General features: G+C 41.1%; 1 protein-coding gene across 1 annotated transcript in view; it reads left to right on the top strand.

Moving 5' to 3' along the window:
* MAGI2 (membrane associated guanylate kinase, WW and PDZ domain containing 2) overlaps positions 1 to 26925 on the top strand; it is a 760890-nt gene that overhangs the window by 516836 nt on the left and 217129 nt on the right. Inside the window, 1 exon segment of the mRNA XM_064142561.1 lies at positions 3246 to 3325. Within this exon segment, the coding sequence (XP_063998631.1) occupies positions 3246 to 3325 (80 nt within the window).

Here is a 26925-nt window from a genome sequence, read left to right as displayed (position 1 = left end):
TGCCCAGGAAAGTGGTGGGCTCACCATCCCTGGAGATATTTAAAAGACATAGAAATGTGGTGCTGAGGGATCATGGTGTAGTGGTAACTTGAGAGTGATAGGTTAATGGTTTGACTTGTCTCTTCTATGGCAAGTGCAGCATCATTCTGAAATCTGCAACTTGAAAGCTGACACAAGGGAGATTGGACACTGCCAGATAAGTCTCCTGTGTAGGACAGAAGCAGACATGTATGCAAAAACAATAAGCAAGGCTCCTTATTCCCTCTTCTACTGAGAGCAACACAACAGCAGTCATGTCTGTCCTCATGGAGCATTTGTGTCTTGTGTACGTGGTTGCTAAGATTCTCAAACAATCAACTGTGAGCACTCAAGAGGACACTGATGGTACTGTAGAGGTATTAAAAAGACAGGCGTGGTTCCTTCTTTCAAATAAGGTCTGTCTTCAGTGCAGGAAAAGATTTTATCCACTGGAGCACCTGTCTAGAAGCATTTAAAGTCCTCTTGCAAGGCACAGCGTGTGCGTTTAGTACAGACAGTAAAGAAGAGAGAAGTGCAAGGGATTAGGTATAGACATGGGTAAAGAGGAGAGGAATGATTCTCAAAAGGTACTTTGCTCCTTCTGTCATTTGTTGTCAATAGATGTTCTCTCAATGAGTTTGAGAGACTAACTAGAAGAGGAGACTGAGTGCTGTAAGAGCTGACCTAGATGAGATTCCATCTTCATTCTCTGAAATTTCACTGCAGTCTGAAAGATCACTCTTCTGTTGGAACAGCACTTGACTTTTTAATTTGTTTATGATTTTGCTTGGAATAGCCATAGCACACAAAGCTGGAAGACACCAGTACTGAGTTTACGGAAGCCACACTTAATGCAGAAGGAAAGCAGAACCACTCAGTTGTTGTTCTCAATTCAAAAAAACCCCAACAACCTTGGAATCTGTAATCCAGCTAATTCACAGTTTTAAGCAGTAATACTGAATTGGGCTGGTTGTCAGCTTGGCACCTGTCTTTTCAAATGCCTGGAAACTCTTTTCTCAGGTCTGTTACAGAAAGGGTGTAGGGGTATTTTGGGGGCTGTGAATTGATGTGTTCTTATGTATGGGCCTTGTAAGGAATAAACTGGCAGTTGACTTGCAACTCCTAGTACTGACTGTGTCACTGTCTTGGTTTGGTGGCTGCAGAGAGTCACTTAATGGCTCTGTGACTCTTCCCACTTTTAAAACAAGGGTGCTGGTTTTATTTCTTTGTGAAATGCCTTTGAGATCCACTTTATTCACCTATTACAAACAGTGGTCGCCTATATTGCTCTTTGAAACCATGGGAAACTATCTGTGGAATCAGCAGAGTCCCTGCAAGCAAGTGGGGGTCCCTAAAATTATTCAAATTCATAGCTGTGAGAGAGTGGCTATTGAGCGGGACACTCTCAAGCTCCAGAGATGTGACTGCAGACTCCACAGGTATGCACAAGCTCTTCTGAGCCCTGGCACTGCTAAAAGGGTAGCCATGGGCACTGTGGAGCTCAGCATGTGCTGCTGGCTGCACCCAAGTAGTTCAGCAGGTGCTGGGGTGATGAGCCCACACTGAGCTCCACAATGATGCAGTGATGGCATTGCCAGTATCTCTCCTAGTTAATTTAAAGCTATCTCAAGTATGTCTGCACAAGCTGCAGTCAGACAGTGACAGCAGTATAAAAATACACTCTAGAGGAGACCACAGGCAGCCCAGAACCCCTAGAGAAGGCACCTTGGTTACATTTGCAATCAAGCATGGGATGCCAGCATCATTTCAAATTTGCCTTGGTTTATCATTGTTCTTCATGCCATGCAATACAGCTCTCCTCTCAAAGTAAAAGGTTTCATTTATTCTCTTTTCCTGTCAGGAATGGTGTTCATGCTAAAAATAGGAATTAAAATGCCTCCATTCTCAATTTACTTGCCACTTTATCCTGATATAACTCTCAACTACTTATTTTTCTGGTTTAAAATGTGGAGGAAGCTTTAAGATTGTGACAGTAATGCTGAGAGGTAGGTAGTACTCTTCTGTTTTGAGAGAAGGAGAGAAATCAAGGCAGAGAAAAAGTTATCTTCTATGGACTAAACATCCTTAGGATGCCAGTGGTGTTGAACCACATGAACCATGTCAGTTAATAAGTAACTCACTGACCACTGACTGCATATTAATCATTTTTTTTTTGCCAGGTCTGCTCTTTTTGTACACCTTAAAATGATGCTTGTAGCAGAAGTCTTAAGTACACCTTAAAACGACAGAGCAAATTAATAATAAACTAAATAATTCAGTACTCTGTAAATTGTATAGCACAGAGTATCCCTTTAGGATGTATCAGATAAATATAATGTGCTAGAAATGACTCTGAGCAATGGTATTGTGGGAAAGGCATCTTAAAAAATAAAGGAGTCATGATCACATTGGTTTTTGTATTGGAGTCTTCCTGTCTTAACAGATTTAGGTTATTTGGCTCTAGATTCAAGTGTTTATGGGTAAGGTATACATTGGAAAATATTGATTTTCAGCCCTGTTAGCTGTGCTAAGTATCAATTCATTTGGCAGAATATTCTCACAGCAAACACTTTGTGCCACTTCTGCGCTGTTTGATGGCTGATTCCTCAAAGATCTATTCTGAGTGCAGAGAGGAGCCACATGATTCATTCAGCTTGTGCATATCTATTTTATCTCGATAGAAGGATTGTATATGGAGGAATAAAGCTTTGTTAAACAAAGTATCATTAATCACCCTGTCCGGAAACATAGACTTTGCAGGAGTGTGCTGTAATTTGCATCGCTTTTGCTGTGCCATGCCAGTGCTGCTGGTAAGAAATAATAAACCTGTGCTTATGAAAAGCACAGGTTTAAGATGAAAATAATTCTGTCTGAAAACGGTGAGAATGCTACAGGATCCTGTTGTCTGCACTCGTTCAACAGCAGAACCCTGTATTTGTAATAAATTCCTTTTGCTCTGGATGAGTTCTGCATTTTCAATGAGGTTAACTTGGCAACATTCTAGTTGATTTTAATAAAAATAGCTGCTTTGAGGACGGGGAGCTGAGGTTGCCAAATTTACAGCTGCCTTGCACAATTACTCTTACACCTCCTTCAGGGCTACTTAGAACCAGTAAGCAAATTAAGTGTATCGATTGCAATTTTGATGGACTAACCCTTTTTTCTTAAGGAATAAACTTGATTCTTTTCAGTATGTGTCTGCTCAGAGTGATCTCTTTTCTTTTCAGCCATAACACAAAGACAACATCATGGCTGGATCCACGACTTGCGAAAAAGGCTAAACCTCCAGAAGAGTGCAAAGAAAATGGTAGGTTATTAAGTTTTCCTTGCTCTTCAGAGGGATTTGCCTTTGTGTGTGTGTGTGTGTCTCTCAGCGCTTACAAAAATCAAGCATTTGGGGGAATGACGAAAGGTGTTTAATTGCTGCTTTGGTTAGAAGCCATAAGTGATACCAGTTCTCAGTGTGCCATGTGTTTCTGCTTTTTATTCTCCTTTCTGATGCTTTCCAAAGCTGAGGATCACAAGTGTCTTTTCTGCCTGTTGTGTGTGTGACTCGGGGACTGACCCTCTCCCTCATCTCCTACAGAGAACTTTGGTCTGCAGAACAGAATCCCTTTTCAGATTCTGAGCTTTTAATCTACAGTCGATTCCATGCATAAGGGAAACTAGCAGCACCGTGGGAATATGAATATTGTTTGATTTGTATTTAAAGGTACAGTGCTATGCTATTTGGTAGCCAATTTAAAGAAAATAGCGTCTGATAAAAGAGGGTGTGGGAGGGATAAAAGAGATCAGTGTGTGTCAGAGTTCAAGGCTGGATTCGGGGGGTACTGCATTGTTAATGGATTACAAATTAAAAGCGTAATTACTGTCGAGGGTGCTTAAAGGAGCTGTAGCTGCTGTGTAGGAGAGATGACTGCTGACATTCAGAGATATGAAATAATACAGATGATCTTCAACTGTCTTATATGCATTCAGTATAATTTCTACTTTCTCTCTGATAAAGTTTCAGTTTTCAAAATCATTTCATAAAGCCAAAGTAAAAATGTGTTTTAACAAAGCTTTTTTTCTGAGGCTAGTTTTTTTCCCCTTGATTTCATAGTTCATCGTCAGTTTAATTAGCTAGTTAAAAAGTAAAAGACTTCTGCTTTTTATTGTGAGATACAGAGGATCAAATGTATGCTATGTGCATTAATTCTATGCATTTTTAAACATTTTAACTGTATTAATAGGATTTCATGTACTGTGTCTGATTAAATTTTCCTAATTAATTTGGTTAATGTAAATGCTAATAAACAGAAAGAAATCTCAGTTCCATTTGGGGCTGATAAAGAGGTCATGAGGAGTTACTGGCTCCTTGAAATACAGGGTTAGTGGTTTGGTACAGACTGTTCCTGGGGGGTTGTGGTGAATGGCTTCATTTTGAAACACGGCAAAAATCCCTTCCTTATTTCCACGGTAATTCTGACGTTCTCTTCTGACATCAGAAATAACACGTCTGAGCAATTTTGTAATGCTGTGCTGGCACTGGCAACACTAGCTCTGGAGTCAATTCTACAGTGAAGACAACAGAAGTGTCTTACTGAAACAAAACAAGGGCACAGGAGTTTTGCATCCTAAATCCTTCAAATCACTTGTAAAAAGCTGTATCTTTGCCTGCTCCACAGGGACTAATAGTGGAAAAAGCAGAAGAAAAATCCACCCAATATCTATGGAGCAGCATATCGAGAGTTAATTGCAGGAAATGTGTTTTCCTTTCTCTTTTTCTGTTAGCTAGTGTATAGTGAGATCACAACAGGCACTGAAATATTAAAGTATAAAAATACCTGAATACAAGTTTAGATGAAGATCAGTACATTAAAGAAACAGTATTATTTTACAGTTATTTGACTACAGGATTATGGAATTACTCCAGTATGCTGGGTCATGTTGTTCTTTTAAGGGTTGTTCAGCTCATTAATGCAAAGTGCTCAAAGTGAAGCATAAAAGACTTTAGGGAGAGATTTTCTGTTCTTACAGAGATTGTTCTTGTAACATCCTCTTTTTTCCTAAGGTTCTTTGGCTGTTCAAAAATGTGGGCTTGTTTTTTTTGGGGGGGTTGTTTTTTTTTTTAATCAAACACTTGCAGAAGAAAAATCACTTCTTAAAATTCACTCATATGCCTTAAAATGACTGTACCTTGCCACTGAGGTCCAACACCAGGGAATTTGTTACAGTACTCAGGGCTTTGGAATTTTTGTTTAAATGTAATGTCAGAACAAGGATTAATTTTGCACGCGTTTCAGCTATGGCTTGGGAGATGGGGTTTGTGCCAAGTATCTTTTCTGTTACATTTCATGATGTATTTTGGCACATTTTACTCAGAGATTTGAATTTTTAGAGAGATGTCAGTGTTTAGATAGGAAATTGTACTTACCTTGCTTCGTTATTGCCATCTGCATAACTTGTGTTTCAATGACATTCATTCTGTCACATCTGAAACTTGTATTGATTCCCTGAGATACATTATGATGTCCTTATCACCTGTCAGATTCTGCTATCGGGTTTCCATTCTGAACAACCCATCTTTCACGTTCTCATTTCAGAGCAAATCCTGCCAAATCCTCCCTTTTCATTCTGCCACCAGCATGCAGTTTCCACGCCAGACAGCATCGAAGCAGTGTACAATATTTGAGTCTCATTGACTCTCTCCCATTTTCAGCTCTTCAGAATTCCTTTGTCAAATATGTTGTCTTCATCTTCTCTACTTTCTGTATCTGCAAATCCCAGTGCTTGCTTGTTTCTCTTTGCAAAATCTGAACCAACCTTCCAGCACATCCCTCCTCTTGGAAAAAATTTCACATGCTTTTGCCAGGAGATTGACAACCTCTACCAAGTCAAACTCTCTTTGCCTCTGTGCAGGGAAGTCTCTGTTTGCCTTTAATGACACCTGATGCTCTAAACCCCTTTGTAGGTCAGAAGATTTTAAGGTCTGAGCTTTATTTGTCTCTGTTGTGGAACTTCTGTGAGAAAAACTACTTCAGCTTCTGTGAGATCTACTCAAACGGCAGATCTTTGATGCAAGAATTGCCTCTTTTTGTTTACGTGGTTCCTATCTGAGTTTCACAATAGCAGTAAGTAGAAATAACTGGCAATTCTTCAATAAGAACTAGATTTTTTTTCACATTTCTGATTTCCTCCAGAAAAATCTTGACTTTATGAAAAACAACTGTGTTTTCTCTCCTGAAAATATGAATGAAATATTTGAGGGTTCTGCTATTAAATTTTTGCTAGGGTGGTTTTTTTTCACCTCGAAATTGGTTAACCAATTTTTATCTGAAGTACTCCCGAAGTAATGGTTCTGTAGGCCTGATTCCCTGGTTACTGCATTTCTGTAAAGTTGTATTACATAGCAGACTCAGGCTTTTCATGGTTACAGGTATGTTATGTTAGTGGTCTACAAAGGAAGCTTGTCCTTTGGGAGAGATTGTGGAAAAGAATGCCAAGTCCCATAAAGCACTAAAGAAGTGTAGTTTAATATTGAAAAGAAGTTTAGCTTTAATAACATCTCAGGCTTTAGAAAGTTCACTTTTTGCTTTAAAAATATAATAATTAAATTGTTGAAATTCTTTGTTTTAAGGAACTTTTCATAAACAAGTTTATGGATTAAACAGCTGTGGAAATTTCCCGAGGTGATATATGTCGAATTTCCTTTACTTCGTTCCTATAATTTTAACTTCATTACTAGTCCATCCTAATTGGGAGTCTCCACCACTCTTAACTCTCCCTTTCTTTTTATATCAACCTCCTTTCTCTATCTCTTAGTTTTCAAGTTACAAAGAGGTTTAGGACTATAAATAGAGCTTTGATTTCACCTAGCATTTATCTGTCATCTTTCTCTCCATCTCCTCTACACCCACCCCACTTGACTGCAAAATATAGCTGTTTATTTAGGGTGAGCCAAGTTGCCTGTAAACTTCTTTGACTGTGAACATCATCTCTCTTTTGACAATTAGAAGTCACAGGTGTCTGGTTCACACAGAGAGATGGAGAGGGACTTCTCATAAAGGTGTCAAGCAACAGGACAAGGGGGAATAGTCTGAAACTAAGGGAGAATAGGTTTAGACTGGACCTTAAGAAGAAGTTCTTCAGTATGAGGGTGATTGGACTGTGGAATAGGCTGCCCAGGGAGGTTGTAGGTTGTGGATTTTCAGGGCCAGGTTGAATGAGGCCTTAAGCAGCCAAGCCTAGTTGAGAGATGTCCCTGCCCATGGGAAGAAGGTTGAAGTATATGATCACTGATGTCACTTCCAACCTGAGCTATTCTATGATTCTAACCACTTGTATGTCGTCAAACTTCTGCGTTTAGGCATTTTCATCTTGAATTGAACCACATCATCCTGTCCTGTTATGTTTGGTCCTTTGCCTCATTCCTGTAGTCACAGGTGATACCTTTTGGTATATTGTACAGCTTAAGTGGTGGTGATGATGATAATAATAATAATATCATAGAATCAAACAAGTTGGAAGAGACCTCCAAGATCATCCAGTCCAACCTAGCACCCAGCCCTATCCAATCAACTAGACCATGGCACTAAGTGCCTCATCCAGTCTCTTCTTGAACATCTGCAGGGATGGTGACTCCACCACCTCCCTGGGCAGCCCATTCCAATGGCAAATCACTCTCTCTGTGAAGAACTTCCTCCTAACATCCAGCCTATACTTCCCCTGGCACAACCTGAGACTGTGTCCCCTTGTTTTGTTGCTGGTTGTCTGGGAAAAGAGTCCAACCCCCACCTGGCTACAGCCTCCTTTCAGGTAGTTGTAGACAGCAATAAAATTTAAGCTATTCTACTGCTTTTTTAATTTTTTTGTTTAATTTGCTATCTGATAATTTTCTTCCTTTAAGAAGATTATTTACATGGAATAAAAATAAAGAGGGGAAAAAAGATAATAAATAATTGGCATTAACATTAATCCCTATAATTCCTGTTTCACAATGAGTATCTTAAAATGTATTTTAAACTGATTTGTTTCATTTATAAGTATTTTTTCATGTCACTTGTAAAGATTTTGCACCTGGACATATAAAATGAGTGAGAAATAGTCTCCAAGTTGGAGCACATCATTTCTTTAATTCATACTGAATATCTTATCAGTATGTTTGGGGTTTTATTTTTTTCATTACATGTGACTTAGGCTGATTTATGGCACAAGCAGTTTTTTTCAGTACTTTTAGCCACACAGAATTTTAGAGCATTTCTGTCTTGATCAAACTGTGGAATGTCTATCTGTAGACACCTCCTTTCTTTTAGTAAGTTCAGGCTGCTCTGTAGTTAAACATATGCATAACTCTTATCAAGCATGACAACTTAAAGTAAATCCCAAACATAGTAAGAAATAATTTGTCATTGTTTACCTAATTCTTCCCTGTGCTCCAGTCAGACATATCAGCCCTTCGTGATTTTGATCCATAGATGCATTTAGTCACAAGCATGCTGGTTGTGTGAGTAAAGCTTTAGTTTTTGATTCCTCTCTACATATTCTCACTGGAAACCCAGCAGTTACCTTTTACCATATATAGAGGCCATTTATGTGTGGCGATGCCAGCTAGAGGCAACTTGTAGCAGATAAGCATTTACTTCCAAATGGATTTAAATTTGATTGAAATAGTGGTAGCTTTGAGTTTGAAACAAAAAAAACTTCCCTCAGTCTAGAGTGCAAAGGGGTGTGGGACTTGAAAACTGCTTAGGATAACTCCATATCAGATATTTACATGGGGAACTTGGCCAGAGCAGTGCTGCACATGGGTAAAAGAGAACATGGAATGAGGAGGAAGCTCCCAACACTGTTGAGTGTGCAAAGCAGTGGCAGAATATCTTGCAAGTCCAGATCAATATCCTGTTTTTCTTGAATGAATGGATCCCAATATGAAATTGGAGAAAAAGAGTAGCTTTTGCATTTTGTGTGGTCCCACATGGTCCTGAGCACTATGTTTCTCAATGTAGTATATCCTTGGCTTGGCTTTAGGGTTTTGTGGGTTTGGGGTTGTTTTTATGTAGAGTTGTTTTTTTGGCTGGTTGGTAGTTTTTGGGGAGGTTTGTTTGTTTAAGTTTGACTCTGCAAACCTAATTTTCATGTGCAAACCAGACAAGTACCTGCTAAGCACAAGGTATAACATTATCTGATGCAGGGTCAGTGTGTTTATCTTGCAGATATTTGTATCTCGGCTAAATTTAGTTGGAATCTAACAATAGATGGCTTTAACAAAGGGAAGTGGTGAACAGACAGGTAGTATGAACCCACAAAGTTCATTCCCCTGGAAAACTGAAGTAGAAAGAGATCCCATCTTCAGAAACGTTGGGGGGTTTTGTGGGGTTTGATTTTTTTTTTTTCTGGATCAAAACAAGATCTCCTAAAATGATACAATTCATAACTGATGGCTAAAGCTAAGTACTACTTACATTGTGTGCTAAATTGTACCATTTGCTCATCTATACTGAAGGGTCTACCAGCAATACTATTTTAAACCTTGTTTCCAGGGAATTATATTTGCTGTTGGGAATGTTTTGAGGAGAGTCTCTTTTTTAAACTTTCTACCAGCATAGTTTAATTCTTTTCTTCAAATACTGGAATGTTATGGATTAGTAATTAAGTCGTCAGATAAAACAGTGCTTTTTTCTGGAATGGGACATGGCTATACACAAAGCAACTTTTGCTTATTTTCTTAGCAGTTCATAGATGCATTTTTTTCAGGAAAGCTGTCTTGGAGAATTCTACCTTAATGTTGATTTCTAACATATGACTAAACCATAAATAACTAAATATCACATAAATAAATAAAGAGGTGTCTATAATATAGTTTTGGGTCTATGATGTGTGGCAGCCATGCAATTGATTAAAGTTCAGTTAGTCTGTTAATATTCCTGTTGGCCTTAGATGATAAAAAACAGCTGCCAAACAACCTGAGCAAACTTTCTGCTAGCCACCTGTCCATCTCATGTGAAACTGCAAACATAAAGTGAGTTTAACCCTTCTCCACTGAAGCCATTTGGCAGCTGGAGTCTGAATACTAGTTAATATTTTCCAAGAAGAAATACACAACCATTATGTCTCAATATGGACATGTTCAGTGATTTCAAACAAAAGAGGAATCCCTGTGCAGAGTCAGCATGGATAGGAATTAGCCATGGAGATGATCTCTCTGGGAAGACAAAAGCAAATAGTTCCTCACCATAGCTGATGTGGTTGCTTCCTAGGTACTTGCTGCAACATCTGATATGTAGTGACCTGGAGTCTGAAAGGGAATCCAAATCCTTGTGTTGGCAGCTTCTTTGTGGGTAGGGAGTTAAGTACAAAATGAGAAGCCAGAAAGGCTGCACAGAGGAGATGAAGACAGAAAAGAGGAAAGGTTAATCACAAGCTTGCATCTTGAATCTTGATCCTCTCCACAGATCAGCAAAATGTTCAAGGCTCTGAAGTGTTACATCCATCTAAGAGCCAGAGTCCTCTGCAGAGGCATCCTCTGCATCCTCTCTTGAGGATGGAGCTTTTATGTACTTCTCAAAAGTGTGTGAGACCTATTTCTTCTCTTCTAAGCCACAAAACCTTTCTCTCTCTTATACTCCGGAAAAGATACTAATGTGCAAGTGAGAAAAATACTTTGAGTAAGCTCCTCTGCCAGGTTGGGTGCATAATATAATGTCAGATTAGTCAATCCGGGGAGCAAATATGAGAGCAACAAAAAGCATGACATTGTCCCTTGATATTTTAAACCATCTCTTCTGGGATGATTTGAGTTGCTGTGCCAAAGACTGTTGTGGTTTTTTTCCCCCCATGGGCAAGTAAGCAGTCTTCGCAGAATTCAGCTGAGGGTGCCAGGCACAGGAGCAATTTTACTGCAAACTTTTGATACTGCTCTGAAAATACTTTTCAGTTCATACATCAAAACCTTTCCTGTTCTGGGCCCGAGTCACTTCTGAGTAGGGACTGCCCATCATGCACTGCTGCCTGGTGGCTTTGTGATATGAACAAGTGAGTAGGAATTAGGAAAGGGATTGACAGACTACCAAATTCATTTCCAGTTTTGACTTAAATCCAGGTGTTTGCAAATGATAAGAGTACTGCATCTTTAAACCACAGAGTTTTTACTTAGAACTCTCTTTGGCAGATTATTAACCCAATTTTAAAGTAGTATTTAATGCCACCAATTTTATAATGCAGCTGACATTACCTGTAATAATATTGATCACCATGAATTATTTTCTTTTAAGTACATATTGAACATACTTTTTTAAGCTTGCATTTTCATTTCTGGGTTAATTAAACAATAACAAAATCTCTTGAACTGCCATGACCTTTGGAAGGGCATCTTGTGCTGGCAACACCAGCTGGACATTAATTGACAAAAAACCTTTCCATGCCAAAGTCACAGTAATGATAATAAAAATAAGAAAGAGGACACCTCATTAGAATTTCATCCTATGAGTTCAGAACACACTTCTCTGCACAGTCTGGTTGCAGCAACACAGCTTATGAGAGTGATTTTTCTTCATCCTTCTCTAACATTTAGGACGAAATAGCTGTCCACATGCATATACCTTGGCTGACTATGCCTTGGGGCAAGCTCTCAACAGTCTGCTGGTATCTGCTGGGGGAACTCTTAGATGCAGTCCTTTCAGCTGAAATGGACTATTAAGGTATTACTCTGCTTTCAGAATCATTATAGTTTTTCACCATCTCAGACATACAAATCCCTGTAGAGTACTAAACTTAATCTTAAATAGAGTTGGTAATTGCAAGGACAAGAACGAATAAAAGTAGAGAAAGAGTACTTGTTTTCCTTGATTGTTCAGCTAGCACTTGGCTGCCTTGCAGTCACTGCTCTAACTCCTCACCTAGCTAGTAAGTTTAAATTAGAAGCTGCCCAGGATACAGAGCATCCTGTGGCTGCCTACTGACAATGTGCAGACTGCAAAGATCCCTGCCTGTACAGGTGCTGTCAGCCTGATAGAGACTTCCAGTGACCTCAGGACTTGAAAGGTTGCTAAATGCAGGCTGAGTAAGCAATTAATGTGTCCCGTGGTCCTTGTTGAGGAAAATCACAAGCTCTCATTCTAATGAGTTCATATTGTGAAAAAAAAATCACTTGAAGCTTCACTGCTTTATGGAACTGGGGTATCAGAGAATTTATTTAGCTTGAATAACATCTCACTGTTCTTAACCTCCACCCCTGGTATGCTGGCACTGCAGTGCTAACATTGTTCTGCTTGACACTGGAGATAACTCCAGAAGCTACAGCTCCTTACACACTTTCTGTGTGACTGTGAAACTTTCTAGTTTGTGAAATACTTCGAGACACTCAGCTGAAAACCTTAACTGAGATACAGAATCATAGAATGGTTTGGGTTGGAAGAGACCTCTAAAGGTCATCTACTCAAACCCCACTGCAGTCAGCAGGGACAAACTCCATTGCAGCAGGTTGCTCAGAGTCTTACTCAGCCTCACCTCGAATTATCTCCAGGGATGGGGCCTCAGCTGCCACTCTGGCTAACCTGTGCCAGTGTTCCAGCACCCTTATGGTGCAGAACTTGTTCCTGATGTCCAGTCTAAATCTCCTTTTCTCTAATTTCTTGGCCTTTGGAAGCAGTCTCTCTGCAGCCTTCTTGTAGGCCCCTTCAGGTACTGGAAGGCTGCTGCTAGGTCTGCCCAGAGCCATCTCTTCTCCAGGCTGAACAATCCCAGTTCCTTCAGCCTGTCCTCGTAGCCGAGGTGCTCTAGTCCCCTGATTGTCTTCATGGCCCTTTTCTGTACCCTCTCTGTCAGGTCCATGTTATTCCTGTGTGGAGGATTCCAGATGAATTACAGTTTTTGACATATGCCCCTTTACAGCTGCAGTCATTATTAGCACAACTATAATAAATGCCCCTAGTAATGAATGTAGCATTTTCAGTAGTGAGGCAAGATACAGTGGATAATACATTTGGGGGGGGGGGGGGGGGGGGGGGAGGGAAGAGTGTTATTTTGTAAAACCTTTTCAAATTGCAGTTTAATTTCTGAATTAAATAAATGCATTCACCAGTGATGGACATAAAACCAGAGCCAGCAAACTGGATCTATCGTAATAGTACAGTCTAAAATCCACTGCAGCTGAAAGATAGCCCAAACCTATATGCCCACCACAAACTGGTTATGGTAGCCTGTGTTTTCTGCTGAAGCTCCTCGTGTCCAGTTTCTGCTATCATCCTTTTTTCACTTTGCTGCCAAGTTAACTGGTTAGGCTTTGGTACTTTTCAGCTGAAATGTGTAATGAAATTTCAAAAAGAAGGGAGAGCTTTTAACCTTGTTGAGAGAAACCAGACCAGAGTTTCAACCATTCATATGTTTAGCGAGCTCTAAATTGGATTCCACTCACCACTGAAGCAGGTAGCAAAATTCTCACTGACTGCACAAGGTTGATTTTTGCCACTAAAATGCAAACACTGTGTGGTATGAGAATTAGAGGTGGCCTGAAATATTCCTTCAAGGAGCATTTGTGATGGTTTGGGTGTTCCCCGCCCCCCCACACTTTAGAATTCACCCAGACTAGTCTCAGCCGGCTCTGGGAATATAACTGAAGCTATTTATTTACAGCTAGCACAATTTACAAGCAGATATTTACAGTATATACAGTTATAGACAGAAATATACAAGGTAAAAGGTAATACAGAAACACAACTCCCCTCCCAGAAACCTGAGTCCCCAGGAGGGGCTCTCAACCACCCCTGCACCTTCCCCCTGCCCCTCTCAAACTTACCCCAGTCCTAAAGAAGAATAGAGGTTCAGCCAAGAGGTTATGAAGCAAAGGTGAGTGGAAGGTGAGGTTAGGGAGATGCAGCTCAGTCAGAAGCCCAAGGCAGAGAGTGAAAAATGGCAAGAGTGTTATCTAATGTTTTTCTTTTTTCTTCAGCAAGACTCTGAGTGGAGTAGACATCACCATTGTTTTCCTTTCACAGCCTATGATCTAGTCCTTCTTACCAAAGCATTCTACCCTGCTTCGAACTAGCACAGCATTGAAAGGAATGCTCCAGTGTGGGGAAATCTGAAGGAAAATCTTTTCACATAGAAAATGATATACAGCATCATATTTAGAAAAGAACATACAGCAGGCTTTGATGCCAATAAAGAACAAAAGGTGGAAATTCCTTCTGAAATCAGAAATAGAAATCAGAGTATGTGATTTTTAATCCTGTTCCCTCTATAACATTAATCTTTCAATCCTTGACTTCTATATGGCAATGAACCATGACAAATGTAACAAAGAGGGGCTTGCGGGATAATAGTCATTATAATATGTCTTAAGATACCTTAATTTTTATTATTTCTCATCCCTCTGGCTTTTTTAATGAAACTTTTTGGGTTTAAGAGTGATCATTAATAAAAATGGAATGACAATCTTCTCCTTTTTAAAAATTAATCTTCATAATCACCTCATTTTAAATTTAATCCAGAAGGTCAGCAGCTTCATCAAATCAGAAGTTGAAAACAGTTTGGTGCTCTTTGGTGGAAAGTTTGCCTTCTTGTGCAGACCTGTTGGATATATCCTGGCAATCATTTCAAAGCACATGCCTAGCAGATAAGACTTGCTGAAATCTGTAATGGCACTCCTTATTGCTCAGTGTCGTGGAGGGGTTTCTCTTATTCCTCCTCTGTTAGGGGGAGATGAGAAATTAATTAGAGGTGGTATTAAATTTTTATAAAATTATTTATTAAAATTAATATTTACAAATTTGTGCCACCCCCAACCACTATGTAATTAAGTTCTTTGTGCAAGTTTATGAAAACAGCTTGGGATATATTCACAGGGATTTGATTATTAAATGGAAATATCAAATTATCAACAACTATAGACAGAGAGGAAGATTCCCTTAGGCTTAATGCCTCTTAACAACTATACTGTTTACCCAGCAAGGGCTGAAACTGTGTGTGCTCTAAAGATAGAGGTAACTTATATTACAAAGGAATTAAAGCTTGCTTAGATGTGTTGCTCTTAAGTGTTAATCATTAATCACCCTCCCGGGATTGTGTCACAGTGTGTGCCCAGTATTCGGGTCTTGGTGAGGCTGGAATCTGTCCTGGCTTGCAGGAGAATGATAAGGTGTTCCCAGTCTCTGGGGTAAACAGGATTTCTCTAACCTTCTCTCCTGAAGTGGTCTCTGCCTTGGTGCTGCTGCTTCTTCTGGATGCCGTGTCCAGGGACGATCAGCTGGCAGGATTTCCAGGTGCAGGAGGAGGATTTGTCCGTGCAGCTTCTAGCACAGTCAGTCTCACAGCTAGCAGGCTGTGTTTGTAGATTAGCAGACAGTCTGAAAGGGTCTGCTGGGCCTAGAATTTTCTGGGCTTACAGGCAGCTGGCAAGCAGTGTGCCGGGCTGCAGGGAGACTTGAGCTCCATAGATAAATGCAGGATAGCAAGCCAGTATGTATGGCTGCTCTAGGCTTAGGCAGGGGGCTCTCGGCTCCCCATATATGTATGAAAGGCAGGTGTGCAGATGCTCTGCCTCTCAAAGGGTTCACAGACAGCTTAACTGCACTTTGAGATCAATGCAAGAGGGCTGAGCCTCAGTAATGTTTGCAAATGAGTAAGGCCTGACTCTGTGTCTAGGCCATGCAAGCAGGTCTGTGCTGCTATGTGGATCAGAGAGCTGAGCTTGAACCTTTGAATGCTCTGAATGCTCTGAGCACGTGGTGCTCCTTTGCACTCCTCTTTGTAGACTCTGAGCCGAGATTCGTGGCTCTTTTGGCCATCTAAAGTGACCAATGAGGCTGGCAGTAAGCCAAAACCTTACCTTAATAGGCAGTAGCTGTTTGCCTGGACCCTCCCAATAGGGGATTACCTGGGCGGACCCCAGGGGTACACGGACTGGGCGTGTGTGTGTTACACAACCTGTTTACTGACATGGGTCCTGGCAGGACAACATGTCCAGGCATGTAGAGGCATAGGGAAGCCTCGATTTTGGGGCTGCTGCCCCTCCATCACACTCAGATACTTTTAAAGGCAGATTGTTAGTGCTGTTTTCTGTGTTCTTGGACTGTTGTTTGCTTACAATGTGCTGCACTTATAGACAAGTGAAGGTGAATGCAGATATTTCTGTGGGTTTAGCAGGTGAGCTTCACAAATGTAGTCACCTCAGGATTTCTTCTTAGTATTAAATGAGTTCCTTACTCTTACAACTTCCTGGCCTTTTTTAAAAATATTTTTCTATTTTTTGTAGCATATTTTACTAAATGTCTCAATAGTTTTCATTTTATGAGACCTGGGCTTTGATTCTAGCCTAAACTCCTCAAAGAGAGGATTGGAATCCATGTTAAATGGAGCTGGAAAATACTGTTTGGGCATAGATGACATGTGTTTAGGGTTTGACAGATAATGCAGCACTTTAAAAAGCCTCTGTCTTTCATTACTATGCTTGTAGACCCAGTGTCACATTACCACTGTTTGTGAGAGGGGGGAAAAAATTGTGGTAACATTTCAGGCTGTCTGAGAAGCTTGCTGCTTTCCAGTACCTGAAGGATTCCTACAGAAAGGCTGCAGAGGGACTTTTCATAAGAGTGTCTAGCAATAGGACAAGGGGGAATGGTTTGAAGCTGAGGGAGAGTAGCTCTAGACTGCATCTTAGGAAGAAGTTCTTCAGTATGAGGGTCATGGGACTCCAGAGGTTGCCCAGGAAGGTTGTGGATGCCTCCTCCCTGGTGGGTGTTCAAGGCCAGATTGGAAGCCTGGATGGGGGAGGAATTAAGGGAAAAAAAGAGAGTATATGGCTTTTGGAAAGATGGGGAGGTAACTCAGGAAAATGTTAAGGATGTTGCTGGGTCATGTAGGAAGAAAATTAGAGAGAGAAAAGTCCAGTTAGAGCTCAAACTGGCCACTTCCATGAATGATAATAAAAAATGTTTTTATAAATATATTAATGGCAAAAAGAGGTGCAAGGATAAACCTTCAGTCTTCATTGGACAAGAAGGGGAATGTAGTAACTAGAGATGAGGAAAATGCAGAGATATGGATATTCCATCAATATTCAATAGTGAGACAGGCTGTCTTCAGGACAGCTGGCCTCCTGGGCTGGTAGATGGGGTCAGAGAGCAGAATAGCCCCCTGGTAATCCAGGAGGAAGCAGTTAGGGACCTCCTGAGCCTCTTGGATCCTCACAAGTCTATGGGACCAGATGGGACTATTGGTAGTTTGAGGGGCAGGTAATTCCTCTCACCAAGAGGAAATAGGTTTGAGTTGTGCCAGGGAAGATTTAGATTGAACATTAGAAAAAAACTTCTTTACTCAGAGAGTGTTGAGGTGCTGGAACAGGCTGCTCAGAGAGGTGGTGAAGCCACCATCCCTAGAGGTGTTCAAGAAGCTGCAAAAGTGGCACTTCAGAACGTGGTTCAGTGCTCATGGTAGTTGGATTCCAATTGGACTCAATGATCTTTAAAGTTTTTTCCAGCTTTAGTGATTCTGTGATCCTGATTCTGTGGCCTATTTTTCAGTCTCATCATTGTTTTATCAGTAGGTTTAATGAGGGTTATTAGGCAGATCTTAGAGATTGTAGCCTCCATTACTGCTCATGAAAACTGCCTCTCTTTTATTTTTTTTCCCTGCTTTTTTTTTCCCCCCTCAGTTTGTTCAAAGATAGTTGTTTCGGTGTACTTCTCTACCCTTCAGTTCTTCATGTTTTTGGGTGCCTCCTGCCTTGGGGTGCTCAAGGCCAGGTTGGATGAGACCTTGAGCAGCCAAGTCTAGTTGAGAGGTGTCTCTGCCCATGGCAGGGAGGTTGGAGTAGATGATCTCTAAGGTCCCCTCTGTCCTAAGCCATTCTAGGATTCATGTTTCCTTCATGATATTCACAAAAATGTAACCTTTTCTCCTCTTGGGGTATTTTTTTTGTCATGACCAGGCAGAGAGCCCAGTTAGAATCTTCAGTGTTTCAGGATATTTTTTGTTGCTTACATCTTCATCTGAGAAAGAGACATTATGGCAGATTACTCTTCTTCCAGATTACTCTTCTTCCCTGGGATAGTGCCCTGCTAATACCATAGTAATTAAATTAGGCCTTGTTAATACAAATACAGGACACTTTGAAAACTCAGTAAGAAAACTTTTCCATGTTTCTCTAGGGAAAAGGTTGAATTAATATCTCTGTGGCGTCCTGCTTTGCAGAACAGACACCTGTGATGCCAAGAAGATGAAAACTGGCATTAAAAAGTTCATTGTGCTTTATGGTCCCATTGTACGTGCATTGTTATTCAGAGCTAATGAATCTGCACATATTGCAGAGTAGTTTCAGCATTATCATTGTGGTCAGTTTAATGCCTGCACTTTGGGAAACACTGAGGGAATGCTCATCTCATGTCCTGTTGGCCTAATCTAGCTGTTTCTACTGTTCTAATCACCATAATGCCTGAGCCACTGGTTCTGTGTTTTGCTACTCTGCTCTTCTTAGAATCATAGAATCAGCCAAGTTGGAAGACATCTCTAAGATCATCCAGTCCAACCTGTCACCCAGCCCTGTGTGATCAATTAGACCATGGCACTAAGTCCCTCATCCACCACCTTCCTGGGCAGCCCATTCCAATGCCAATCACTATCTCTGTGAAGAACTTCCTCCTAACATCCAGCCTATACCTCCCACAGCACAACTTGAGACTGTGTCCCCTTGCTCAGTAGCTGGTTGCCTGGGAGAAGAAACTGACCCCCTAACTGGCTACAGCCTTCCTTCAGGTAGTTGTAGACAGCAATGAGGTCTCCCTTGAGCCTCCTCTTTTCCAGGCTAAACAACCCCAGCTCCCTCAGCCTCTCCTCATAGGGTTTGTGTTCCAAGCCTCTCACCAGCTTTGTCACCCTTTTCTGGACATGCTTCAGTATCTCAACATCTGTCTTTAATTGAGGAGCCCAGAATTGGACACAGTACTCAAGGTGTGGCCTGACCAGTGCTAAGTACAGGAGAAGAATAACCTCTCTTGTCCTACTGGCCACACTGTTCCTGATACAGGCCAGGATGCCACTGGCTCTCCTGGCCACCTGGGCACACTGTTGGCTCATCTTTAGCCTACTATCTACCAGCACCCCCTTTCTGCCTGGCTGCTCTCCAGCTACTATTTCCCCAGCCTGTAGCGCTGATTGGGGTTGTTGTGGCCAAAGTGTAGAACCCTGCACTTGGCCTTGTTAAATCTCATCCTATTGGTCTCTGCCCACCCATCCAGCCTGTCTAGGTGCCTCTGCAGGGCTCTCCTACCCTCCAACAGATCAACACCTGCTCCTAGCTTGGTGTCATCTGCAAATTTACTGATGCTGGACTCAATCCCCTCATCCAGATCATCAATTAAGATATTGAATGGGACTGGGCCCAGCACTGATCCTTGGGGAACACCACTAGTGACTGGCTGCCAACTGGATGTGGCACCATTCACCACCACTCTCTGGGCCCAGCCCTCCAGCCAATTCTTGACCTGTATTGGAATGAATCTGTCCAAGCCATGAGCTGCCAGCTTTGCCAGGAGCTTGTTGTGGCAGACAGTGTCAAAGGCTTTGCTGAAGTCCAGGTAGACTACATCCACAGCCTTCCCCACATTCACCAGGCAGGTAACCTGATTGTAAAAGGAAATTCAGCTGGTCAGGCAGGGCCTGCCCTTCCTAAACCCATGCTAGCAGGGCCTGATCCACCTATAAGAAAAGCAGAAATCCAAATTCATCACTGTCATGTGCAACTGAGAGATGTTGGAGTAGGAATATTGCCTTTCATATGACTTGGTGCCCATCAGTTCAGATTTTGTACAGATTTATGCTGAATTTGAGGTTGAAATGGTGATATCTTGGGTTTGATCCTTCTGAGAACTGAGACTCAGCTCTCATTTTTAAAACGTTGTATGTGGCCAAGGTGCTAGTTCAGCTTTGTGTATATTCATGCACACAGAATTTTGCAACACCAAGCAAAGCAAGATAAACTTTAAACTGGTTGAAAGAATTTGTGATTTCTTCCTGGAGTTTCTCCTTCTATGCAAAGTATTCCTGTGCCTGTAAATCTTTGAGTTCTCCACAACTTCAAAATGTTGCCTTTGGGAATTGCTCATCAAAGGAGCAGAACTAAAAGGATAACTGTGATCAGGTGTTCCTGGGCTGCATAGCTCATGAAATGTGCATTTTTGTTACACTCTGATGAGAGTTCCTGACAAGAGATGTGAAATTCCTTGCTGCTCTTAAAAGATCATGTGTGGCTAACACTCAACTGATATGAATATAGAATGTTTACCTGAGCTTGAATTTCACAGAAGTCACCTGTGTGATGGGTTTTATCATAGTTTTGAGTTGTATTTTTCTTTGTAAAGTGCTGAGGCAGAAAGATTCATTCCTCCTTTATGTGTAGTGAGGAAAACAGTAATAAGAGAAGGTCTGCTTTGCTGGATCGGAACAGCTCTCTGCCTAACCTGTATCCTGTCTCTGAGTGCCATTCTGAGCAGCTGATTGGGAAAAGACATCGAGGAAACAAAGCAGACATTATCTTGTCCTTCTCACACCTTCCTACTTCCTGTTTCTCAATATCATAAACAATCTCTGAGCTAGAGGCTGCCTAAGGATCATTGTGCTTAATTGCCCTTTGCAAATGCAGCTAATTCCTTTTTAGAGGGCATTTAAGCTTTACTCTTTCCCATCCTCCTGGAGGAGCTCTTCTTTGTTGGGATCTACTTGCTCATATCTTCACTAAGTGTGTATGTCATGTTACTGTGGGAAGTGCTAAATAATAGTTCTCTTTGCACTTTATCCATGTCATTACTCATTTTATATACCAGAGAAGGTTTAAGCGGGATGTTGGGAAATAGTTCTTCACTGAAGGGGTTCTCAAACATTGGAATGGTCTGCCCAGGGCAGTGGTGGAGTTACCATCCCAGGGATGTTTAAGCAGTGTGTGGACCTGGCACTTAGGGACGTGGTTTAGTACTGACCCTTCAGTGCTGGGTTGAAGGTTGGACTGGACAATCTTGGAGGTCTCTTTCTACCAGATATATTTTGTGATTCTCCTATCTCTTGATGTGGTTGGTATATGTCCAGCAGGAGAAACCTCATTTGCAAAGGAGCTCTTCCAAGCTGCTGATGGCAGTGGCTGTCCCACTCTGCACCTCTTCTAGTTCTGCTATGTGGGTTTTGGGTTGAATGACCAGAACTACATGCAATACTTGGGATGTGATTGCACTGCTGGTGGCATAATGGTGTTTTTTGGTTCTTTTCCTGAGATTGCTAACATTCTGTTTGCTATTTTTGAATGCCACTAATCTTAAACTGGTATCTTGAAGATCTTTTCCTTGAGTGGTAATAACTGCTTTAGAGCCCATCATTATGCATGTATGGGTATGCACAGTTAGGGTTATTTTTCCTTTTGTGCATTTCTTTGCATTAAAATTCATCTGCCATTTTAACACTCGGTATTATGAGATTGCTCTTCAGAATCTCACAGACAACTTTAACTTGATTATCCAAAATAAGCTTTTAGAGTCTTTAGTCAAGATCTCAGAATCAGAGAGGTGACATTAGACTCACAAAACATTGAGAAGAGATGTGTGGCAATTTTTATTTACCTTTGTTTTGCCTGATCTTTTAAGATGACTATTTGCATATTTTTATGCAGAATTGAAATGAACTAAAACTGTGCTAAAAAGCCAGAAAGAGAGTTAATAGTCATGTTGTTTCTGAAATTGAGGCTTTAAGAATGCATGGTAACAGCAGTTCAGCTTAATTAGATTAATTTAATTACTTCACAAAAATGAAGCCAGCTGGCCCAACTTAGCAATGGAAAAGTGGGATGTTGAAATCCAGAGTTGCATATCATGGTCTCTCTGTAGCTGTCAGCACCTGCAAAAGGTGTTTCTTTTCACCTTTAGCTTCTGTGCTAAGTTAGATGGATTTTCCTGTCCTGTCCTCCCAGGCAGCTGTGAAAGGAGTCGGTAAGGGTTGGCATTGAGTGAGAATGAAAAGGGTCCTTCAGAGTAGATGACATACTCCCCACTTCAGTCTTGGCAAGCTGCAGGGAAAGCCTTCACATGTATAGGTCCTGAGCTGTCCAACCAGAGCAGAAACTGCCAAAGAAGTTGTTTTAGTATGGGGTCTCTGGGATTGTTTAGCCTGGAGAAGAGGAGGCTCAGGGGTGACCTTATTGCTGTCTACAACTACCTGAAGGGTGGTTGTGGGCAGGGGGAGGTTGCTCTCTTCTCTCAGGTGGCCAGCACCAGAACAAGAGGACACAGCCTCAGGCTGCGCCAGGGGAAATTTAGGCTGGAGGTGAGGAGAAAGTTCTTCACTGAGAGAGTCATTGGACACTGGAATGGGCTGCCCGGGGAGGTGGTGGAGTCGCCGTCCCTGGAGCTGTTCAAGGCAAGGTTGGACGTGGCACTTGGTGCCATGGTCTAGCCTTGAGCTCTGTGGTAAAGGGTTGGACTTGATGATCTGTGAGGTCTCTTCCAACCCTGATGATACTGTGATACTGTGAAAACTAGCCTGATGCAGGAGCAACAACAGGCATTACCTTTCTTTTCTTTCACAAGACACAAGCAGACTTTTACACTTGTCCTTTATCTCTGCTCCCCTCCAAGCTCCTGTTGATGCTGTGCCAATAGAGAGCTGTGCTAGACATGTACAGTAGCTTCTGCCTTCACTTTGAGAACATTTTCTGCAAACTATTGCAAGTTTCATTCTTTTCTTCATTAGGGTTATGATGGAATAGTGCTCTGAATTCAGTACAGTGTTTGATGGATTGAAGCACTGCAGGTAAAGGGAGTATTTAGTAATATAGAGAAGTTTGAACTCTTAAAATATTTTTCCAAGATACTATCTATTCATCTGAGAACTTTAAAGAACTTTTAATTAAAACATTAACATTCAAGGCTAAATTTAAACTAATTTCATCCACTGATATATTTTGATATGTAAAGCATGACTACCATAATAATATTGAAAATGTTAAATTGTTCTTCAAGATGAAAAATGTCAAGAATTACAGGATATAAAGCTTGTAGCTCTACAAACTTTTGCTACTGCATTGCATCTGCATTAGAAGGGTGTAGATGTGATGCTTCAGAATATAGTTTAATGCTCATGCCAGCTGGGTTATGGTTAGACTTGATGATCTTAGAGGTCTTTTCCAGCCTTGATCATTCTGTGCTTTTGTGATTCTATGATCTCCTGAGAAAACTTAGCACCAAGGAAAGGAAGAAAAAAACACTGTATTTTGCAGAAGCTTAAATAACCCAAATGTTTAATTGCAACTTGATGACCCAGTACATGGTTTCTTTTGGCCGATTAGGAGTGTATGATACGAGTTCAGATTTGTTTGTGACATAAAAGCATCCAACTTTAGTAAACCTTTGCTATAGCTTAGTAAACTGCAGGACACTGCATCTGGGAGTTTCTGAATAATTTATCTGAAGTAATGAGGATCATCATGTGATGCTCTATCAAAGGAACTGCTCGAGTGAAAGCCAGCTGGATACAGCTGTTGTGTATCAAATAGATTCTTCAGTTGTCTCTCTGGAAAAATTAAAGAACATAATGAGCAAAATTAGAAAACCTAGGGAGCAGCCTGCATGGGTACCTATTAGCATGAAGTAATTTGATTAGTGTGAAATCTGTGGATGTTTATTTTTTCCAAAGTTTGCTAGCATTACAAGAGAAATGCATGTCTGCATGCACGTATCATGGACATAAAAACAGAAAGTAGAATTACTAGGGGTGCTTATTTTCCTGTATTGGCTTTATTAAATACTGTTAATAAACTATTTATTTGGTCTGGATCTAAAAGCAATAGAACAAGGGGACAGAGTCTCAAGTTGTGCCAGGGTAGGTATAGGCTGGATGTTAGGAGGAAGTTCTTGCCAGAGAGAGTGATTTACCATTGGAATGGGCTGCCCAGGGAGGTGGTGGAGGCACCATCCCTGGAGGTGTTCAAGAAGAGACTGGATGAGGCACTTAGTGCCATGGTCTAGTTGACTGGATAGGGCTGGGTGCTAGGCTGTACTGGATGATCTTGGAGGTCTCTTCCAACCTGGCTGATTCTATGATTCCAATTTAGTGCCCAAGAGAAGCTTTGGGGTTCAGTTTCCCCAAAGGTTTTATATAGTGTAAATAAAAGTAGATGTGTCAAAAGCAAGATCCAGCTGAGGCTGACAGAACAGGTTTGCTAAGGGAAAATGCACAGCTCTGTTAGGTACTGGATTGGTGCTTTTATGAGGTATGTCTATTTAAAGTGCTGTTTGTGCCCACTTTGCATGATGCTGACTAGGAGTACAGAGCCCTGACGTGCAGAACCGGGAAGACAGACCTGCAGAATTTTCAGTGGAGACAATGGAGGCTGTAGCTAGTCAGGAGTAAGTCCTGCTCTAAACATTACAACTGCTTTTACTAGCCTATCTCCTAGTAAATCTACTATCCAAATGGTTTAACAATTAAGTAATTTACAACTTCTTTTGGATGCACAGTTTAAGATCACAAAAGCAAGATGATGTATTTGTGTCAGTGGCTTTTGTAGCTATGGCTAATTGTTTTCTTAGCCACAGACATGAGCGAAATACTGCTTCATAAGGTTGTCATTAGCCTGGGGGGAAAAAAGAGGCCATTGATTAGAGGCATGAATAGAACGGCTTGTAAGTTAGTGCCGGTTGTGGATTCCCAAATGTCAGAGGGCACAGGGTGTCTGATCTTAGCAAAGCTCTGCATTGCAGTGGGGAAGTCCCTAAAGTATACAATATCTCGAGATACTGACCTGAACTTGATGGTTGAAGGAAATAACAGAGAAGGCTTTTGCTTTCAAAACATATTCAAAGTGTGGTAATTCAAATACCATCCAAAAGGAAACAAACAAAGTCTATAGCAGTTCAGAGCAACAGGCATATTTCTTTGACATATTTAGGTACAGTTTTGTAAACTTGAAATATTCCACTCAAATCTATGAAATATGAATACTGCAGCACTACTCTGTTACAGGAGAATTTGCAAGTGGAGGACTGCATGACAGTTCTCTAATATTGTATACTAACATAAAGCAATCACATTCCACAATAACAACAACCAAAACACACTCCAAAAAAACCAAACCAAAACAACAAAACAAAAACTGCCCCAAAACCTCCCAAAACCCAGAAATATCTTTTCAATCTGGCAGTGCCCTTTGACAGACACTGAGAATAGCTAAGTAGAATTGTTATTTATCCACATGTACTGCATCCTGGCATCCTCAAATACTGCGTCCAGTTCTGGTCTCCCCATCACAAGAAGGACACAAACCAAGTGAGGGCCCAAAAATGATCTAGGGCTGAAACATCTCTTCTCTGAGGATAGGCTGAGGGAGCTGGGGTTGTTTAGCCTAGAGAAGAAAAAACTCCAGGGGGACCTTAGAGCTGTCTTCCAATACCTGAAGGGATACTATAGGAAGGCTGGAGAGGGACTTTTCATAAGGGTGTCTAGCAACAGGACAAGGGGAAATGGTTTGAAGCTGAAGAAGAGCAGGTTTGGACTGGATCTTAGGAAAATATTTTTAAATATGAGGGTAGTGAGACTCTGGAATAGGTTGCAGATGTCTCCTGCTGGGGATGTTTAAGGCCAGGTTGGAAGAGGTCTTGAGAAGCCAAGTCCCTGAGAAGTGTCCCTGCCCATGGTGGGGATGTTGGAGTAGGTGATCTCTGAAGTCCCTTCCAAACTTTTTAAGTCACTGTGCTAAGAATGTAATATAAACAGGTACTGGAGTGTTCTTATCACCTATTGAATTTAGCTAGGAAATGGCTTTCCTAAGGAATAAATCTTAGGAAATATCAGAGCACTGGAACCAGCTGCCCAGGGAGGTTGTGGAGTCTCCCTCTCTGGAGATATTCAAGAACCGTTGGGATGCGCTCCAGTGTGATCTGCTCTAGGTGATCCTGCTCTGGCATGGGGGCTGGACCAGGTGATCTTTCAGTGTCCCTTCCAGCCCCTGACATTCTATGATTCTCTGGTTCCTGTCCTTCAGTGTAAATCAGTCCATTTCATCTACATGTGCAGAGCTGTGCGTCATCAGTGTGTTAGCTTGTTTATAAGCTAATTGAGAAGCCAAAACAAAAAACTTCAACTCAGACATTTACAGTATTTACAAGCTGAATGAAGCATTTTATTATTTTCTGTCCTTTTGCCTCATATGTCATGAATGTGAACTAAGACAAAATGAAAATGAAAAAAGCACTCTTTCATAGAATTCAATGCAACCTAAGGATTTTGGACTGTTACAGGCACATAGGTATTTGTAGTGAGGCCCTAGAGTATTGCAGTTTCACAGAGCATTATCTTTTTCAGTTATTATAGTGAAATTTCTAAAACTGTGATAAGAAAACACAGAACTGCTGCAGTGGTTGCTGTTCAAGGTTTCTTCGCCTATTTTGTTTTCCTCCTGGATCCCAGAAGTATCTTCTGGTTCCACCCCTTTTGTCCTTAAACTGGACTCTGAGGATGAGGATTACTCTCTGTTTTCCACTCCTTCACTGGCAAGGCAATGCAAGATAGACATGGGGTTTAGTCTCTGCTGAGTTCTGAAATTATTCATGTGAAATACTTTATCACCACTGGGATGAAGACTGAGTTATCTGTTATCAATTGTGCAGCTATTTTGAAGTTCCACTACAGTTAGTGCTGCACTCCTTTCGTTATGAAATACGTTTCCTGGAGATGTCTATTTCCACTGGCTTTATATATACCAGACTGAAAGTTGTTGTAGATCCAACATTGGTGCTCTTCCAAGGTAGAAGTGCTGTCTGCTGAAAGGGAGGTGTAGTTAAAATAAGAAAAAGCGATAGATGTTCCATGTTTCAGTCTGTGTGATGTTCTCTAAGCCTAAAGGACAAGGCTCAGCTATTTTTATACTTAAAAGTAAGTCCCCATTCCCACTTCAAC

The sequence above is a fragment of the Pogoniulus pusillus genome, chromosome 4 (assembly GCF_015220805.1).
Source record: "Pogoniulus pusillus isolate bPogPus1 chromosome 4, bPogPus1.pri, whole genome shotgun sequence".
Lineage (NCBI taxonomy): Eukaryota > Metazoa > Chordata > Aves > Piciformes > Lybiidae > Pogoniulus > Pogoniulus pusillus.
Note: the sequence above shows the minus strand (reverse complement) of the source record. Positions and strands in the feature narration are given on the sequence as shown.